The 21,748-nt window shown below is 44.3% G+C and overlaps 1 protein-coding gene across 3 annotated transcripts in view; it reads left to right on the plus strand.

Moving 5' to 3' along the window:
- erbb4b (erb-b2 receptor tyrosine kinase 4b) overlaps positions 1-21,748 on the plus strand; it is a 623,270-nt gene that overhangs the window by 378,002 nt on the left and 223,520 nt on the right. For all 3 annotated transcript variants that reach the window (XR_014602804.1, XM_084085440.1, XM_084085441.1), the window contains exon 4: positions 16,102-16,233. Coding sequence is in view for 2 of the 3 variants with exons in the window: in XM_084085440.1 (XP_083941566.1) it covers positions 16,102-16,233 (132 nt within the window). In the remaining variant the exon portion in view is untranslated. The remainder of the gene's footprint in view (positions 1-16,101; positions 16,234-21,748) is intronic.

Raw genomic sequence — 21,748 nt, forward strand, 5'->3', positions numbered from 1 at the left:
CAGGTATACTACGTATTGTTTAAGTGCATGGTTACATGTCTGGAAACACACTTTAACATGAATCCAACATGATAGTGCTGTGAAACAAGTCTATGAAGCTGCCTATGAAATCTATGAAAAAATAACTATTCGATACAATATATAATGGGGGTCGCTGCTTTATTGGGCTGAAAACGTTGAAGACCCCTGCTATAGATGCAAGATTTTAAGCATGCAGGCATCTTTGGTGCCTCTACTATGTCTACTGCAGATGGTCCAGGTCTCTGCACCATATAAAAGAGTAAGTAAGTAGCCTTGGGAACCAATGGCTTCTGAGCCATGTGGCCCATAGGTCAGCAGCCCATCTCCTGTTTCTGTAGTGTGAGGCGGCTTGATGTACAAGTAAGTACACCCCCTGGACTTACTGTACATCCAATCCAACCCTTGATGCTGAGTGCCAAGCAGGGAGGCATTGGGTACCGTTTTTTATAGTCTTTGGTATGACTCCACCAGGAATTGAACCCCGACCTCCCGGTCTCAGGGCGGCTATACTATAACCACAAGGCCACTGAGCTGGTTATAATATATTTAAACCATTCAATCCGGGATCGCATTTGTGTCATTTTAGATTTCTTTGGCTATTCACAAATAGCAGATATACAAGCTCATTGCGTGACAATGAGTGCCGCGCTATGAGCTTGTAGATCTGCTATTTCTTTAAACAAATCGTGAAAATGTGTGCAAATCTTTGAATATACATTTTTGACTCAAATCTTTGTTTCTGGTGGGTCCCTGGAACAAAATATTTTTAGATGTAGGTCCGCGGTCAAATACATATCATTTTGGGGCCCTTGAGGTTTGAGAACCACTGATATTATACAGTGTAGCAACATAAGTTTTTCAGAAAACTGTTAGGATTTAGACAATTGTAGAATCCCCCAGAAGCAAAGATTTGAGTTACAAATGTTCGCTTTGAAAACAAATATATATACATTCAAAGATTTGCACAGATTTTCACGATTTTTCAAAAAATAGCAGATGCGTTCCCAGTCTTAATGGGTTAAAAGAGTGGACAGGGTAACTGCCTTGGAGAATATAGCTCGGTCTTTGCCAGCAGGGCAGAGTTTTCAAAGACTCTTCTACGGGCACTTTGCAAAAAAAGCCCCACTGGCACAGCAGATGCGATGGCATAGCTCACTGTCAGTGTCTTGAGGAGAGGTGACTTCCAAGGTAAGGGAACTGGTCCACATTTTCAAGGACTAACGCCGTCAATATTATTGTTGGTACAGTAGGGGTGTGGAGGAGTACGGTGGGGGGTGAAGGAGAACCATGTTTAATTCTATTTCTACTATATTTGTAGCAAAGCCAAGAAGTGTGTATGACCTGGGAAAATCATTTAAGTATGCACTGAAGATCTATACACGCATGCATGCACGCCAAGGTTATTATAGGTGTGATTCGTTTTTACAACGGGTTTGCTAGTTTTGTTTCGTTTTTATTTTGTGAAAATGCTTAGTTTTTATTAGTTTTAGTGTTAGTTCTATATTGTTATATGGATTAGTCAGGGGCAAGATTCAGTGTAGCCGATTTACAAGCCTATAGACGAATCCACAGACGCGCTGCCTGTAGCTGCCTGTAGGTGGCCATTGCTGTGGTGTCGCGTCCGTGGAGCGTTGACACCGCAGCAATGGCTGCGTGCAGGGCAGCGCTCCGTGGATTTGTGTATATATGGCCGTATTGGTCAGATTGGCGGTTCTGGACAACACCTACAGTATCTGACAGCCTCACACAGTAGTAACCATAACGACTGGAGTTCTAAGTTAGTTGTGCCCACATTTGTATGGATCCTTATTATGATGTGTTTGAGTCAGATGTCATGATGATGACACAGTTTGTTTAGTCAGCATGACACACGCCATATTTGGGTGTAGCTACAGCTACCTAATTGGCCAATTTTAATTTGTTTGTTTTAATTAGTTTTGTAAACAAACAATACAGTTTCAGTTGGTTATAGTTTTTTGTAAGGCCTCGTTTTTATTTTTATTTCTGAATGTTTTTATTACCTTTTTTCAATTCTAGTTCTTGTTATTTTGATGGTTTTAGTTAACTATAACTGGTACGCACTCGCACGCGCGCGCACACACACACACACACACACACACACACACACACACACACACACACACACACACACACACACACACACACACACACACACACACACACACACACACACACACACACACACACACACACACACTGGTACAGGTACAGTAGACACACACACTGTACACATGTCAGTACACACACAGCCCATTTCCTGAACAAAAGAGGCATTGTTCAAAGACAGCCATTCTCTCCCTGTTACTGTACTGTGCGTCCGCTCCCATTTGCTGTTACTACTTTATCAGTCGGCCCTGCTGTCACTCACCATGAGGCTTTGGTTCTTTTCTTTTATACATCACCAATGTCATTCTTCTTCAGCATGCTGCATGTGAAGAGGGATGACATTGTTTTTGTTTGTGCTGCTGTCCAACTGTACTCTCATGGGCAAACAGAGACACAAAAACAAACGTTTATTTTTGTGCTGGAAAACAGTCCTTGGCGGGGCTGAAAAGAGGGAGAAAATAATAAAATAAAATTTGAATTCACACAGTTATTTTCTGTTGTCGTAAGCTTATAGGGTTCCAAGGAGGGGACCAAGTACTGACCCCTGGGGGACCCTGAAGTACGGTTAACAGCGCCCACTACTACTAGTTGAATGGGATGGGTTAATGCAGAGAAGGAGTTTCACGTACTGTATATGCATATACATACAGTGATTAAATGTATTTATTTCACTTTTATTTCTGTACAGCAGACGCCAGACTGCCAGAGTCGAGCAGCAGCAGAGATAGACATTATGTACAGATTCACATTTTGTAAAAACAAACAAAATTGTGGTTCCTCACTGTAAACTCTTCAGTGATGTTTAGAGTGTGCAAATGTACCCAGATTAACCCGTAAATCCTTAAGTGTTCATCACTTATCTTCTTTATTCTCTCTTTATTCTCTCTGTTCATTTATATATTTTTCCATTACTATTTAAAACAAGCAATAGTGAAAATTGCCGATCTACAAGTTCACAAGCTTGTAGATCTGCTATTTTCACTACTTTTTGCCCAGACAACAACGATGTGTAACTCTGTTAGTGTGGTGATTGCCAACTTGTTGGTTTCCCTTTTGTCTGCCTCAGTTATTTCTCTGTTTCTGTCTTGTTCTCTCTTTCTGTCCTCATCCCTCACTACTTCTTCTCTCACATCCCCAGTGTGTCAAGACAGTGCTAAAATGTACCCCTAATGGACCATTTTTACAGTCTCAAAGTTAAATTCCAACAGTCCCTATGGTGGAAAAAAGTATTCACATGTTTTACTTGAGTAAAAGTATCAATACTGCAATGTAGAAATACTCAGGTAAAAAAATGACTTTAAACTTAAAAACGTAAAAGTTCAAAAGTATTGGTATAAAAAAAAAATCAGATCTACAAGCTTACAATGAGTCACATCACAACGCATTGTTAGCTTGTAGGTCTGCTATTTTCCAAAAAAGTATGTTACAGTTTGGTTACCAACTTGTAACTAAAGTGATAATTGAAGTGGAAGTAATATTTGCCTCTGAGATGTATAATTGTAGTAGTAGTACAAGTTTTGAAAATTGGAAATACTCCAGTAAATTAAAAGTTCCTCAAAATTGTACTTACAGTAAGTACAGCACTTGAGTAAATGTTCTCAGTTACTTTTCCACCGCTGCACACCACACAGTAAAATCCCCAGTGTGTAAAGACGGTGCTAAAATGGACCCCTAATGGACAATTGTTACAGTCCCAAAGTTAAATTAAACACTCCTTTTACTGTGCGCCATACACACACACACACACACACACACACACACACACACACACACACACACACACACACACACACACACACACACACACTATGCTGCCCATGCATGACCACAGTACCTTCCCTGTGCCGCTCGTAAAGCCTTTTATTTCAGTTGAATAAATTGCAGTTGTTCTTTTCAGGTCAATAGTTAAATACATAAAAGCACAATTATATTTGAATGGCCGCTGAGAGTTTCTCCTCCTCGTTGGCCCGACAGCGGTCAAGTTAACCGAGTAGCACTCCATTTACAGTTTAAAAGTTAGTGTCAAGGAGCTTTTGTTCCAACAGAGAAATCATGACAAAAAAATGTTTTAATGTGGATTTATTTTTTAATCTTGTATGGCGGGGGGGGGGGGGGGTCCTGGAAAAAATATTTTCTGAAGGTCCGAGGTCAAATACGTATTAATTTGGGGGTCCTTGACATGAAAAGGTTGGAGATCCATGGCTGTAGGGCACTTCAAAAGTATAGAGTAGGGCAGGGGCCTTCAACAGGGGGTCCGCGACCCCTAGGGGGTCCTCAGAGCTACTACAGGGGGTCCGCCAAATCTTTGTGTGATAGGATTTTAACCACTTGAACCCTAGCATCCCTTTTCTGAGGAGAACTTTAGCCAAACATAGCAGATCTACAAGCTCACTTGAGAGCAGAGCACGTAAACAAAAAATGTTGAATCTGAAACACAATTTAATACGATATAGAGGGGGTCCCTGCTTCATCTGTATCTCAGCTAAGGGGTCCTTGGCCTGAAAACGTTGAAGACCCCTGGAGTAGGGCAAAGGTGTAGAAGTGTCATGTTGGCTTGTGAGTTAAAAAAATAAAACGTGTTTTGTTTTGTTTATGTGTGCGTGCACGTGCGTGCGTATGGACACATAAACAAAACAAACACACTCCAATCCACGACTCACAGGCATTAGCATGAATCTTGCTGCAAAGATTTGGATTGATGTAATCCTTTAATCCTATTTTCTCTATTAATTCCATTATTTTATATATACTGCATATATGTATTTTTGCTTCACACAGTCCTACTGTGCATGCAGAATTATCACACAAAGCAAAGCTTTAATCCAAGCAAAAAAACAATACTAACTTTATTACTAATATGCTTCTGAGGTCGCTGTAAAAGGGTGCATTCTTTATTTTAAGGTATTAAAAGGTTTTACATTGTACAGTGGTCTCGTCTCCCGCCTCATCTTTTTTACTTTGAACCTTTGGGAAACCATATGCCATACAGAAGGTTGCCATGCAGTATGGTTACTGTGATCCTTATTGCACCGATCACAGTTTATTTAAGACAAAAAATGCTCAATGGAGAAATCTGACTTTTAACACATCGGGTGCCAGCATTTTTTCATAACAACTTACGTTGGGTGCCAGCATTCTCCCCATTGACTGCGCTTTACTGTTTAAATCTGTAGACTCCGCGACGAGCAAATCCACGTAAAAAAAAGCATCCATTCATGTTGAGCGATGACCCTGGCTACAGCCTGGAACCATAACATTTCACTTGCGAGTTACGACGGGGGGGGGGGATCGCGCATCGTGCATGACCGGTTTTCCCCACCGGAAACGGATTCGGAGATATAGGCGTTTTAAAGAAGGAAATAGACAGGAAGCTGATGGAAGCCATGTTTTTGTTTCCGGTGATCCATTTGGCCTATCCTTCTTAGGATCACAATGGGTACTCCCAGGGCTGCTCTAGCCCCACCCGTGCGGAGAAAAACGAAAAAAACAAAAAGAATGAAATCACGGTCCAGACCGTGAACGGCACCAGAGCGCTACTATGTAAACACACGGTTCAGACCGTGATCGGCACCCGATGTGTTAATAAACTGCGAAAAGAACATAGACGGAGAGCCAGATGGACTCATTTCACTCGAGTATTGAAAAGGAATGCAAAACTTTCCTTTTCTCAAGTGTTGACAGCGCTGATAAATCCCGGCAAGCCCTTGTGATTTCTTCACCAACACTAAACGTAATGAATTTTCTGCCTATCTATTAAAATGTTAAACAAAGTCGAAGAATTTCAGAACGCATTACTGCGCATTGAATGTCAAGTATGCACTCCTTTACTCTGGTGGATATGAAAATCCTCTACTTGTTCCCTTGATCCCGTTCCCACCACCTTTTTCTTTAAAAAAAATCTGTCTTTGAGTGTTTGTCTGAGGAATTCTTAGCTATAATTAATAACTCTCTCACTTAAAACTACCATGGTTAAACCACTGCTCAAAAAAAGGCAATGACTGTGTTATTTGTAACAGACAAATATCTTGCAGTGCCTGCATTTTCTTCTTTTGTACGATCCTAGAGAAAATGATTTTCAAACAGAAATATGTAAAACAAAAAAACAAAAAAAATGTTTTTGGCTTTCCAGCCCAGCTTTAGGGCCCACCACATTACTGAGACAGCATTAGACAAGGTTACTTACTTATTAGTCAAGCACTTCTTTCTTATTAGTCGAGGTAGTGGATGACAGAATGAACACCGATGCCAAACGGCTCTCTGGCCTTATTTTCCTACAGTAGGCCTCAGTGACTGCTGCCTTTGTCAAAGTTGATCATATTGATTTGGTCCAGAAAATGTGTTTGGCCTCAGTGGCGCTATAGAGTATCGAGGTCACTCGTTCATCCCCTGGGTCACAGAAGTAATTCCTCTATGGAGAATAACATTGGGTCATGGAATTGTCTGAAATAGGAATTGTGATCCAAAAAGAAAACACATTGTCCCGGCGATATTGTCAGGGAGTTGGCTTTGTATCGTTTACAATAGTCATATCTGATTTCTGGTGAAAGATTCCTTTCAGTTGATGATGCGCTGCTGCTTGGCAGTATCATCAGAAAATACGATATCAATACCTTTCACAGGTGACACCCTGCTGTATAGCTCAGTATCTACTGTATAGGGCCCAAGACTTAAACACGTTTTAATCCCTTTCCAAGTAGATCAGATTTTGGTGATTTGGTTCTTAAAGACATTATTTGATTAATCTGTTTTCTGGTTGTGTTGCAATACTGTTTAAATCGTGTTCCTGACTGAAATGTATTCATGACATAAAATTAGTGTTATTTTATTAGTGTTCATTTAACTCTTCCATTTGTACACACTCAGAGTTACAGACCCATAAGGGTCCATTTTTTTCCCTAACTATTATTTTGGATGGGGACCCCCTGGAACCCCCTCAAGGAACACTGGTGGTCCCCGGTCCACTGTTATAGAGGATTTCTAAGTGGTTGTAGTAGTGGGGTTGTATAATGTGCTCTGGGCACAGGCACCTCTCGTTATTATTTTGCCTCTGAGATGTGGTGGAGTAGAAGTAAAAGTACAGAAAATTGGAAATACTCCAGTAAAGTAAAAAAAAAAAACTCAAAATTGCACTTAAGTGCAGTCCTTGAGTACGCGTTCTTAGTTACTTTACACCGTCCTATGCACACACACACACACACACACACACACACACACACACACACACACACACACACACACACACACACACACACACACACACACACACACACACACACACACACACACACACACACACACACACACACATGCACAGACACGGACACACGTCGTCATCTCCTTGGCAACACAGATCCGAGAGCCCTGGAGGGTGAGAATGGACTGTGCGGTGCCAGTGGATGATGGATGGGAGAGGAGATCACCTATTTGTACAGGAGACGCGGGGATTTGCTCTCCCTCCGTCTCATGTGGGGCACAGAGTGACTCAGAGAGCAAACGGCTGCCAGGGGCTCTGGCAGTGATTGACGCATCAGGGCCGCGTGCGCGGCGACACGGATTGCATGGGGGCCGCCCTTTGAATTTTACATTGTTGTTGTTCTAATGCAGGGGGTCTTCAACAAGGGGGGTCCGGGACCCCTTAGGGCAGGGGTTCTCAAAGTGCAGGGGTCCTTGCGGGGGGGGGGGGGGGGTCAACGTTTTGTACAACAAAATGTTGTACAAAACGTTGTAGGGGTCCCTCCCTACTTCATCTGTCTCTCGGCTAAGGGGTCCTTGGCCTGAAAAACGTTGAACCCTTCAGACCCCTGGTCTAATGGTAACGGTGCTGATGATGGGTATTCAGAGCTCGCTGCCTTTTTTTTCCCCATTTTCACCTGCGCAATTGTTTGTTTGATGCATCCATCCGTTGTTTAATTATTTCATTTATATCTCGTAATATCTGTCCAACATTTTTTTCTTGATATTTGAATTAATCAATTCACTCAGTTGTTTTTCCTCGCCTAAATAATTGCATAGCAGGTGATGGGAGAGACAGACTCTGTGTGCGGCCAGCACTGTAGCTCGAGATTGTTTGTGATCCTTATTGCAGTAAGATTGCCTTTTTTCCCGTTTTTTCTTTTTAACGTTTCCAACAGACTTGAATTGATTGCTGTTCACAGCAGCAAGTATAGACCTGCCTGGGCATTCCCAGTGTAGATGTGAGTGTACGTTTGCCTTGCCACACATCTCTGTTTTATGTCTTTCACAGTCTTTCCCAGTGGTGGAAAAAGTACTCAAATGTTTTACTTAAGTAAAAGTATTAATACTGCAATATGGAAATACTCTGTTACAATAAAAGTCCGGAATTCAAAATGTACTTGAGTAAAAGTACAAAGGTATTGGCATCAAAATGTACTTAAAGTACCAAAGGAGTTTGCATGTTCTCCCCGTGTCTCCTAGGGTAGTTAATACCCTCACAAAAACATGTAGTAAACCTGGTCGCTATACCGCCTCCCCCATGACAGCCGGGGCGCCTGATGGAGGGGAAGGGAACTGGTTGGAATAACGTGTTCCTTCCACGCGCTACGTCCAACCAGGGAAACTCCCCCCTGTCAGTTGACAAGAAGGTCAGTTGCCTCATGCACTGAAGTAAGCATGAGCTCGGCCCTGGCCTCCCTGGCTGTGGGGGACTGGTGTAGCGCTGGTGTAGGGCTGGTGTAGCGCCCAGGATCACTTAGGAAATTGGCACCGGGTGAAAAAAAGGGGTTACAAAAATCGCGGGATAAAAATTATAAATTAAAAAATAAAAAAAGTACCAAAGGTAAAAGTACTCATTATGCAGAATGTCCCATTGTGAGCTTGTAAATCGGCTGTTGGCCAAAATGTATACAGGGTTGGCTATCGGCCGAAATGTATACAGGGCTGACGTGGCAGTAACTAAAGTTTTCAAATAATTGTAGTGGAGTAAAAGTATAATATTTTCCTCTGAGATGTAGTGGAGTAGAAATAAGTACAGAAAATTAGAAATACTCCAGCAAAGTAAAAATACCTCAAAATTGAACTGAAGTACAGTACTTAAGAAAATGTAGTTAGTTACTTTACACCACTGACGATGTGAGTGTATGATGTTTGCCTTGCCACACATCTCTGTTTTCTGTCAAAGTCTTTCCTTTGCAGAGCTGCTCTACAGTGGCCATTACCCAGAATGTGGGTTGTATTGGCACCGAATGCATCTTCTCTCGGAGTTTGTTGCCCTGCTCCGCTGCTCCCTTGGAGCTGCCAACAGCACTGAGCCGTATCCAGTCAATGAAACTGGACCGCCCCTTGCTCTGAAATCTCCATTCACATCACTATAGCAAAGAGTCTGTCTATCTATCTCTTTGACTGTTCCCACCCTCTGTTTTCTTACTCTATTGCTCTGTTTCTTACCCTCTCCATCTGTACCGTTTCGGTTTCAGCTCCCCTCTTATCTGTCTACACCCACACACACACCCACTCTCTCGCGCTCTCTCTCTCTCTCTCTCTCTCTCTCTCTCTCTCTCTCTCTCTGTAAACCTTATCGTTGTTGTCGGGCAGAAACCTCCTTTCTCCATATTTTAACTTTTTGTGTTTTTCCGCAAATTAACACCCTACTTGATCATGCCACACTGCCACAGCGTCACACAAAAGCATCAAAAGTAGCAGATCTACAAGCTCGAAACGAGGTGAGAAGCGGCACGTTTTGAGCTTGTAGATCTGCTGCTTTTGATGCTTTTGAATTTGAATCCTGAAAAGTAACAGTTTTGGACAAAAAACAATACACCGTTTATACATGTGTCGCTCATGTGTACGATATGCTATACATAAAGGGACAACGAGATGAATAGTCATATTGACTGGTTGTTTATTTACGGTCCAAACCATCCAATAGATTCCATAGTTTGTTTTTTTGATTCAGTGACGTCATGACGCATAATAGTCGTTAACTTGTTGGACCTCAGCAGCGTGCGTTCATTCGCTGGGCACACAAACACACTCGATATTGTCCGATTAACGTTGAGGGGGGCCCTTTGATTTGGTGTAGCCCCACGGCCCTGAGGGGCATTGATCCGGGCCTGATTACTTCGATTACCTGTTGTACCACTAGATTGAACGTATGCATATTCATAGATGAATGCATAGTAATGAGCGCAAAGAAAAGAGGTACCGGTTAGCTTCTTTAGAGATGTTTTTTTTTAAGGGCAGAATAATATGTGACATGTACAGGACTGAAGAGGATTTTAGACCTTCACACCAGGGGACACGTGGGCAGGAACTCTTCTGCTATCAACACGTTAGATGCAACGAGTATCCAAGCACTTCTGGGCATTCAACCTGTTCCTTAAAGACTTTGTTAGACAACAACACAACACGCATTAATTCATGCTCACAAACTCATTAATACATTTTCAGTTTTATTTTTTTTACAACAGCGGATAGATATTTGCCTCCCTGACTTAATCAAATTCATCCCCACACTGCAATTAAAAAACAAAAAAAACAAAAAAACAAGGAGCACTTACCCTTGAAATAATTGGCTGCATACATTTGTTCTGCCTTCTTAAATTTCTTATTATTTTTCTTCCGACGGTTGCGGGGCCGATGCGCGGTGTGGTTTGAGCCGCGCTCCCGTTTAGAGGCGTTTGGAGTGGCTCCCGGGTGATGTGCGTGTCTGTGTGTGTGTGTGTGTGTGTGTGTGTGTGTGTGTGTGTGTGTGTGTGTGTGTGTGTGCATGTGTGTGCATGTGCGTGCGTGAGTGTGTGCTTGCGTGCGTGCATAAGTGCCTCCGTCCTTCATGTGCATGTGCGTGGCCACAGGGGATGGCTCGGAAGCGCTAGCTAGGCGTGTGAATGGGCTAATTAAGACGCCGTTTTCTCTCTCTCTACCCACCAAAACAATCAACAGCTATAGCTTTAACCGTTGGTCCCACTATACCCGCTGCCAACGGTGCAGCTAGCAACTATGCTAATGATGCATTTACTGTTAATGAAGGCCTGACCCGCGTGGCGTTAGCATGTTGCAGAGATGTATTATGTAATATATGGCTGTGAATTATTCATGTCTCTGTGACAGCAGCCTTGGGAAATACCCCAACCACCCTGGGCAAACTGCCAGTATTGCGGAAGGAGCCAATTAAAACTCTCTCACTTTTTTCTCACTTTTTTTATATATATCTGGCACTTTAGACTTTTACGGTTATGTTTATATGAGTGAGTTTACAGTTTGTGTTTTTTGTTTGTTGGGAGGCAGGGGGGTGTACGTGTGTGTATGTGCGTGTATTCACTATGTGATGTCAACAGTGATAAAATGGCAGAGCCTTTTCTTTGGTTCTCATGACACTTCGGTCATAAGCGATTGGGACAACATTTTCTTTTTTTTAAAACATTTTTTTGGGGCTTTTATGCCTTTATTTGGACAGGAAAGTAGGCTGACAGGAAATGGGGAGAGAGATACATACAAACATACAGCAAAGGTCGTCGGGAACGGGAGTCGAACCCGCGACACGCTGTCATGCTGGATTACCAGTTTATGTGGTATGCGCCTGGGTTGCTAGGCCAGCGGACGCCCAGCGATCGGGACAACATAAATGTTTCCCTCTAGACCAAATCTCTTCACTGAAAATATCAGATCTACAAGTTCAGAACGCTTCGTAGATGCCCAAAATAGGAATATGATAGGGTTCAAGTGGTTAAAAAAGAAAGAAAAAAGTTTCTATCACACACACACACACATGGCCTCCCTGTAGTAAATCTGAGGACCCCTAGGCGTCCCGGACCCCCCTGATGAAAACCCATCATATAGGGTATAACTGCTTAAACCACCGCTAAACACAAGCGCTCCCCCCTAGCAGACACAGGTCAGGATATAATGCACATTATTATGCTAACTTTTTTCAGCATGTCAAATGGATATCGGTTAATAGACAGAGACACTGATAATTGGAAAGCACCAGACTTACACATAGATTTATGATCACACTTATCCGATGCATGTGACCACACGTATGTGGTCCAAATCAATGTGGTCTCAAAGGAGCGGTTGGGTTTTATTGATACATTGGTCATTCGTATTTGCATCAGTGTGTCAGGGGAAAATTAAGCCCTCAATCCCACGATAATTAGAGTTTTATTAACTCATTGAGTGCCATTAACGTGTTTCACGTGTTTTACCGCTATGGTGCAACGTGCCATTAACGTGTTTTTGAAAAAAATAGAAAAAAAATTAACTTTTTTTTTTTAACCCAAGATATCATTATCTGAAGATTTGCAGCTCCATCCACTCCTTGTTTAACTTATAACTTAAAAAGGCTGTATCTCGCTTCCTAAGCACTTTTTTTTTACTTTGAAAAAATAAAAAAATAAAAATCATAATGGCCAGAAATAGATAATAATAATTTGGGCACTCAATGAGTTAAAAAGAAGGGGAAAAAATACACAAATACGTTCAGATGGAAAGTCAAAAGTACAATTTTAAACGGCTCGTCTTTAAGCTAATTAGCCTCCACTTGCCCCCGAAAAAAGAGCGAAACCAACTTCCTTTGAAGTCATCTGTTGATGATGCCCGGCAAATGACATGATTTGGATGATTTAATAATCTCTCCACGATACTGTACATGTTCAAAAGCAAAGAGCATGCCATTCCTCAGATAAGGAGTTTCGACTACCAACCCCTCTTCACACTGCCTTCTGAGGGTATATTGATGTCTGTATTTTTTTTTTTAAACCTTGCTGCCTGGAGTTATTTCAATTTCTATTTTATAAACCGGACCCACATTGAAATGTTTGCGTTTCAACCTTAAACCTAGCTTCTAGGTTGACAGGTGGCCAATTCTATACTCCTTATTATTGCGACCGTAGGTCGCATTTACTATAGAAACCTGCTCCAGGTGTCCGTCCGTCCCTCCGTCACACACGTCCCGTCACACTTTTGCCCTGCTCATATCTCCGCACCCGTTGCCCCGATCCATGCCAGATTTTGCACACACACTCCTTACCTGCCAAACTACACCCTCCAAGGACCCCCGGAGCTCCAGGGACCCCCAGCTGCCTCGGGGACCCCCAAGTGTAAAAAATGAGCACATGTGGACAAATTACCAAATGACCACCCCAACGGGGCTGCTCACGGGGCATTCCCGGGGACCACCCACTCCTGGTGCTCCAGAACGGATGCAAAAGTGGTGGCGCCCCCAGTGGAGGACCCCCTGCCACTGCAGCTCACATAAAATGCCGTAACTCGGGCTAGGAGCGTCCGGGAGAGCCGCGGCCGGTACCTATTCGTCCGCCAAGGCAACGCGGACACCCCACCCCTAATTTCTCACATGGCCCTCTTCTAGCGCCACCTTCAGGCCGCTTTTCACAACACATTTTTGCCCACTACTCCTACAGTTTTGCCCCTAAAAACACGCAAATTGCTACACACTACACAGTATGTGTACACTCATGTCATCAACATGCCTGCCACCACATTTCTTAGACCACCAAACAAAACTATACATTGCCCACACAACTAGGAACCAATCGCCGTTACAGCCCTCTTCTGTATACATGTGACCTACGGTCGCTTATCTCCCGATTAGGGAGTCTTACTGGTGTAAGGGTATTCTTATGTGCAGAATCATAATAAACTTTTAGTTATGGCACGTACGCACATGTGTCCATCACATTCCATCACATTCTGAACCGTTTCCGGAGCCGGTTCATGACACTGTCAGAGCTGGTACTGGATGTGGTCTGTTAATACTGGTGGTTCTCAAACGTTTTTAATTTCAAGGACCACCATAACTCTGAGAGTGTACACATTTGTACACTCTCAGAGTTACAGACCTCCATTTGGAAGTAACCTAGAGTGTCCCTGGACCTCACTTGGAGAACTACTACAATAATATTTATGCAATACTGTATATGTATTATTGAATTTGAAGGCCAAATAGTCACTATCCTACCTTGCCACGCCTTGTGTCGAGAGCCACGCTAGCCTTTTGTGTGGTGTGCTACCAAACCTGGCCTGGGCACCAAAAAGTCTTATTCCGGCCCTGATAACATGGTGTTGGCGACCATGCTTGTGTCCCACATCGCTTATACCGTTGCAGGAACGTCCTCGTGTTAATTTAACTCCGGGATCTGTTTTCCCTCTCAGAGTATACAAACAAAATGAGGGTTTTGTTGCTGTGAGCCACATTCCCTCTCACCCCCCAAACAGGATGACATTGCTCCCCTGTCGTGAGCCGCAATATTCATTTCCATAAAGACTAAACGCATCTCTGCCTCTCACCGGAGACAATGAAAGATAGAATGAGAGAGAGAGAATGGGATGGGTCGCACACGCGCACGCACGCACAGTGTCTGACAAGTATCATTTAATCACATCTTTGTGGGACTATATCTCTCTCTGTCTGGGTGGAAACCTCTTACAGTATGTCCAAAACTGTTACTTTTCGGGATTCAAATTCAAAAGCATCAAAAGTAACAGATCCGCAAGCTCGAAACGCGACGCTTCGCGCCGCGTTTCGAGCTTGCGGATCTGCTACTTTTGATGCTGTTGCGCGACGCTGTAGTATGATCAAGTAGGGCCTTAATTTACGGGAAAACAAAACACAAAAAGTTTAGAATATGGAGATAAGAGGTTTCTGCCGGACAACAACGACAATATAATACTGTAATGTATTTTGTGTGAGGTGGTGGTGGTGGGGTGGGGGGTGGTTGGGGGGGGTCTGGTTTGTGATGCCGTGTCTCATCTGTTTCTGTTCCGTGTCAGTAATCTGTTGGCGGGCAGAGATGAAGAACCCAGCCCTGTAAATAATGCAAAAGTAACGCTTTATTGTTCTCTTTCTGTCTTTCTTTTTCTTTCTTTCTCTCTCTCTCTCTCTCTCTCTCTCTCCCTCTCTCTCTCTCGCGCGCGCTCTCTCTCTCTCTTTCTACTGTTCTCTCCATCTCTCTGCATCTCCCTTCCGCTCTCACCTCTCTCTCTTTCTGTCTCTGTCTCATGCACTCTGTTTCTCTCTCCTCCTCTCTCTCTCTCTCTCTCTCTCTCTCACTGTCTCTTCCTCCCATCTCTACCAATATTTCTCCGCCACAACTCTTTATTTTTTTCTCCTCGTCTCTCTCTCTCTCTCTCTCTCTCTGACTCCCTGTCACACAGACAGGAGAGTCAGGATTAGGCATTATTATAACTCCTGCATCACAACAATAATGAGAAACACCCTCTGTGTTGAATCCCTCAGCAGGCTTTGCGTACGTGTGTGTGAGTGTGTGTGCGTGCATGCGCGCCTGTGTGAGTGTATGCACATCATTGTGTATGTGTGTCAAAAAGGATTGAATGACCCCCTCCCTTCGTAGGACTGATTGATCCTAACTGGACAAGGTAATGCATATTAGGTGGCGGGGGGTTTCTCTTCTCAGCCGCGCACCCCGCCTGGAAATCTGAAATTAAAAACTTGTTAGGGCTGCCGTCCCTTACTGGGGGGGCTTTAAATCCCAGACGCATTGAATGTGGCGGGGTCTGTGGGGTGGGGGGGTAATTGTTTCTGTCTGCTTATGATGTGGGCTGGCTGACGGAGGAGGGAGGAGGAACACACAAACAACTACAGAGGATTAGGAGGTCATAATGATAACAGCAGTATGAAAACAACGGCTTCTTATGCATGCAGCAGCATCAACAGCTGTCTGCCTGAATAGGTGTGTCCCCCACCCACCCCCAAACCCAGTGTGTGAGAGAGGGGGGGGGGGGGGGGTGTCTGTCTGTCTCTGTTTTGTGAATATCGGTGTATTTGTTAATTTTATGGTTGTGTCGTCTGCATTTGCATAACTGGGTCAGAGAGGTCATTCAAATATTTGGGCAGACAATACAAACAAATCAAAACAATTTTGAGAGAATGGATTATTTAGCTTTGCCGATGCTTACCTGGATCATTTAAAGCAGCTCTGTATTCATTTTCTTTCTCTCTCTCTCTCTCCCCCACAGAGATCCTGAGTGGAGGTGTGTATGTGGACCGAAACAAGTTCCTGTGTCACGCAGACACCATCCACTGGCAGGATATCGTCAAGAACCCACGCTACAACCCCCTGGTGGTTCCCACCAACAGCAGTGTTACATGTAAGCATAACCCAGAGACCTTGTTGTGAGGTGAATGTGAGATGAGATGATGATGATTGAAGATTAAAATGGGATTTAATTTAAATGGAGCTTAAATCAGTGGAATTATGAGAGGGAGGCAATGCTTCTCTTGGATCTTGTCGTGTGTGTGTGTGTGTGTGTGTGTGTGTGTGTGTGTGTGTGTGTGTGTGTGTGTGTGTGTGTGTGTGTGTGTGTGTGTGTGTGTGTGTGTGTGTGTGTGTGTGTGTGTGTGTGTGTGTGTGTGTGCGTGCGTGCGTGCGTGCGTGCGTGCGTGCGTGCGTGCGTGCGTGCGTGCGCGCGCGCTCACCATGGCCCCACAAAATGGCGCCAAGGCACAATATTTTCCCCAAAACAGCACATGCCGAGTCTTGCCGACATTGACCATGTCCATCGACACAGACAGTTGGATCACACAATTTCCAAATGCTTCCGCCTCACAGTCTGCACATCGGAAGTGCTGAATTTGCGTAGGAAACAGGGACGTGCACAGATAGACTCTAGGTGGTGCTAGAGCACCTGCCCTTTGCCTTCTTGACCAGAAGTGCCCTTTTGTTTACAGCAGGGGTCTTCAATAGGGGGTCCGGGACCCCTAGGGGGTCCTCAGAGTTACTACAGGGAGTCCACCAAATCTTTATGTGACATGATTTTTCTTTTTACCATAACCACTCGAAACCTAGCATCCCTTTTCTGAGGAGAACTTTAGCCAAAAATAGCAGATCTACAAGCCCACAACGCCTCGCGCTGTGGGCTTCGTCAAACTGGTTGTTTTAGTGCCAAGAAGTTTGTTCAGTTGTTGAAACACGACTTTTCCATCTTTACGTAAAGACAGGAGGTTTGATAAGCGCCTATATAGTTTTTAATTAGTGAGATGTCTAGATTATTATTTTTCAAGAGTTGACTTGATGACTGCAGTTGTCAGGGCCCGTGGGAAGAAACAAGAGAGAAATGCGTTGACAATTTGTAGCAGATCTGAGGCCATGCAATTTGAAACAATTTAGAAAAAGCCTGTTGGCAGAGGGAGGCAGCGGGAAGAGATTTTCAGATGTTGTATAATGTCCTCCCAAGTTTTCATGGTTGATTGGATAAATGGTATTTGAATTAGTTTTAAGTGGAAAAACATATCTTCTACCCAGTATGGAGGCACTGACGTGCTTGTCAAACTTTCCGACATTGTGTCAGTAAATGAGGCACATTTATAGCGGGCTCTGGAGGGTAGCAGTTCAGAGGCTATACTGACACAGGTCGGTGTGTTAGCCTGTCGACAGTACTGGTTTTGGCAATCATGTCAGAGGACAGCCACAGTTCCAAATTATAGAAGAAAAGTCTCTCATTATAGATGTCATAATGGACATGGAGATTTGGTTTTCCACAACTGTGTTCATCCTAGTTTTATCTATTCTTTTTTTACCAGTGTGGCATTTCTGCATTGAGATTTCTAACCAGAGACCACGTTCACCCTAGTGGGTGCAATGGCATCAATAACATTTGTCATTTTAGAATTTAAATGTTCTACAAGCTCACTGACTGAGAACCACCCAAGAGTGTGGAAGCAGAATGCCTGAATAAATATGAACGCTCTCTGAGTTACAAATGGATAAATTAACACTGAGGACTGCATGTGTACATCTTGGTTCGACCTTTCTTCGAGTATGAGTGCTATTATATGCATACCGTGTACTGTATGCGTGTGCTTGTGTCTGTATCTGTGTGTGCGCGTCAGAGTGAATTCTAGCCTACTTGTGTGCGTGCGTGCGTGCGCTAAGGAGGTACTATGAGAAGACAGAAGGTTCAACTTAAATAACAATGCTGCATTTATGACTGGTACATCTTGTTGCTCGCATACAAAAAAAGATGAATAATTATAGGTTATTCCAGGACAAAAGAAGCTCCCCTTTTTTGTCGACGTCTCATTCTACTGTATACCTTTTGTACTGTCTCTAAAATTATATTGTAAAACAGAAACAAGTGCAGTATAAAAACAGCTCATAACAGTATGTTATTATGGAGAGACGTGGATTTGTGAATACAGCCCCCTCAGAGTATTGTCGTGGCTGCGTGTCGGGTAACCGGCGCCGCAGTGGCTCTTTTGGAGAGTTTAATTGACTGGCTGGTAATTGTGGAGTGGGAGCCTGTATGAGTGCAGAAGGGTCGTCCTCTGTCCATCACCCACTCCAGATGAGAGCTATTATAGTCAAGGCTGACACCGGCTCCCTGACACGCCGCCACTCCATCAGCCCTCCCTCCCTCCCTCCCTCCCTCCCTCGCTCACTCCGTCTCTCTCATGGCACCCTCCTCTACCCCTCCGTAATTCATCACTCCCTCCTCTCCCATTTTTGTCTTTGTCATTCTCCATTTTGTTGTCTCCTCTTTCTCCTTCCCCATCGTTTCTCTCCCTCTCGTCTGTCCCGTCGTTTCTCCGTCTCGCTCCGTTAGCCCCGAAGCCCTTTTGAAAATGCTCCACAGAGCGGGGCGGGACGACACCCGGATCATCATGTAAAATGTCAGGGACGGGCCGGTTGTCTGCTGCCAAGTTCAAGCTATCTTGGCTCCACTCCCACCCTCCCACCCCATCATAAGAGCTCAGAGAGCCCTGAAAAGTCTGGCCAAAGCATCTTAATTTTAGCGGCCAAGGTCCCGTTATCTCAACTTCTTAAACTCCTGCCCGACCTTGAGTAAAGAGTCGTCCCACATCCCTCACTCCCTGTGCCATAATCTTTTAACAGCTTCTTTAAAATGCCTCACCTCCCCCGGACATAGTTAAGGTTAAGACGTTGTGTGTGTGTGTGTGTGTGTGTGTGTGTGTGTGTGTGTGTGTGTGTGTGTGTGTGTGTGTGTGTGTGTGTGTGTGTGTGTGTGTGTGTGTGTGTGTGTGTGTGTGTGTGTGTGTGTGTCGAGCGCAGGCTTGCGTCGGTAGGAGATGTTGGAGACAACGAGAGAGTTAAGGGGAGGGGGGGGGGTCATCTAAATCGTTCGCCGCTCAGATTTTGAAATTGCTCTGTTGTTTTGTGGTAGCGATTAAAAGAACAATGGGAGTGGGGGTGTTGAGGGGTTTGTGGTGGTGGAGGGGGGGGGGATAACGGGCAGCGAAAGAACAAATCAACAACAACCACCAATAACAATGATAAAAAAATAAAAACATTGGTTGGCTTCTCCCCAAAAAAAGATTAAGTTCTTATCTTCTGGATTACAAGTTTGGAGACCCTTGATCTTGTGGCAGCTATAGGATGAAGGACTTGCCGTGGGAGTTGGGCAATCGACACACATCGAACTGGGTGTGGGGGGGGGGGGGACTCTGGGCTATGGAGACTAGACCAGTATCCGTCAGGAATATCAATACCTCCAGAACTGCTGTGTCTGAGTCACGTGGCGAGAGCTGTGAGAGGTAACGCCAGGACACGGGCCGAGGACATTGCTTTCAGAGCCAGAGATAGATCTCTGTTAATGTAATAATCATAAGGAGAGAAGGTGCTAAGGACAACCCCGGGGCTCAGGAGGACAGCGGTCCTCATAGATGTCACGGTTTATGGATGTTATTGTTTGCCAAACTATCAGGGGGGTTCAGTGCATTATGCTGTGTCACGGACGACGGACCAGGACTTCCAAATGACCCACGTGACGTACTGTATTCATATCCCGTTCACCTTTAAGTCAGAAGCACAGAGACAAGAGCAGTCTGAAGAGTAGCGCTAACACATGATTTTAACTGGAAAATGGGGCTGTGATCCAAAGGAGACTAATAATAATAATAATAATACATACGATTTATATAGCGTTTTTCTAGATACTCAAAGTCGCTTTACAGAGCAATATAAAAACAACTTTATTAGAAAGAACTAGTTAAAAAGGTTAAAACTATAAAAGAAAGGTAAACAAAACAAAAGGGAGGGTTAGGGCTTTATATAGGGAATGTGAGTCTGAAAAGGTGGGTTTTGAGTGTGGTGAGGGTGGGGTTAAGCTCGGATTTGAGCTGGGAGTGAGTTCCACAGTGAGAGGGAAGCCGCCGAGAAGGCCCTGTCACCCCATGGTTCGCTTGTTTGTATTGTGGGTGTCCAGGAGGTTGGCATTACCCGACCTGAGGGAGCGGGAGGGGACGTGGCGTTTGATGAGCTCAGAGATGTAGCGTGGGGCCTGGTTGTTGAGGGCTTTGTAGGTCGTGATTAGTATTTTGAAGTCAATTCTGTGCTTGACTGGGAGCCAGTGGAGGTCACGGAGGAGAGGAGTGATGTGGTCCCTGGATCGGGTTCTGGTGAGCAGGCGGGCGGCAGACTAGAATCAAAAGAATAGAGAGTGAGAGAATGAGCTTAAGAGGGGTCAGAAGAGCAGTCGGCCAAGCATCTTAACCCTCACCAACTAAATCGCCCCCTCCCCCACCCACTAACAGACTTGCCATGTTTCTCTTTTATAATCCCCTGATCACCATCCGTTCCTCCTACAACATGTCTTGTGCTTGATTAGAGCGGGCCATAAATGTAGGGTGAGCCATCGTACCATGCATTGTTACGGTATAAGCAGGGTGACAGAACTGGGTCAAGGGGTGATTGCGTGTTGATTGTGTTTCCGCTGCTCACACTTGGCCACTTGTCAGTGAGGCAGTATACTCCGTCGCATCACATTAGCATATTAGAAAGACTCTTAGCGTGGCGATTAACTTATTGTTAGCCGAGGGCTGCCATGCTTGCCTTGGACTAGAGCCCTTAGTTATGCTGCTATGGGGTGGCGCCACAGAGAATAAAAATATATAGAGCGGGCACCGGGGAAATCCCCACCCGTTCACTTATTGCTCACCCATCACGTACTCCCTTTAACCCCTTCTTCCGGGTTGGGAAATGTGACGGGCGGGGCCTATTTGGGGCCTATGTGACATATTCTGCGTCACTCTGCGAGTCGTCTCGCATGCGCAGTAGTGTCACCTCCGTGCGCAACCCCGTGCGCAACCTCGTTAGTCGCGTCCATTGGTCGAAACCGTTTTCGCTCGTTCAGGTGTCTGGCCCCAGCCGTAATAAGCTGAAGTACTTATGATTGGCCACCATGTCCAATGCGCATCACTGCTCCCTCTCGGTTTTGAAGGCTTGGGTGGTGAAGGGGTAGTGTTAGGGTTAGCGTTGTCCAAATCATTGAGTTAACGTGCCAGAATGTTCTCCCAATTAAACAAAGACAAAGCTGAAGTAATTGTTTTTGGAGCCAAAGAAAAATGATTAAAAGTTCTTCTAAACATAATTCCCCCAGCTAGCATGGGGACTAGCAGGAAGCTGGTTAGCCTGAGGTGTAGTTAGCTTGCAGCCATCAGCGAGTGGCAATTAGAAGCATGATGAATAAAAGCCAAGAGTCTATTGTGACTATCACCATGTGTTCAGTATATTAACCACAAAGCATGGAATTGTTTGAATGATCCCTTATGTAAGGGATCATTCACAGATTTTTAATGGCCACAAATCACAATATAAACATACGTACAAGCCTCATGTACGGTTATAGTAACAAACAAAGGACATTG

The sequence above is a fragment of the Gymnoscopelus microlampas genome (genome assembly GCF_963454915.1).
Source record: "Gymnoscopelus microlampas genome assembly, chromosome: 17".
Lineage (NCBI taxonomy): Eukaryota > Metazoa > Chordata > Actinopteri > Myctophiformes > Myctophidae > Gymnoscopelus > Gymnoscopelus microlampas.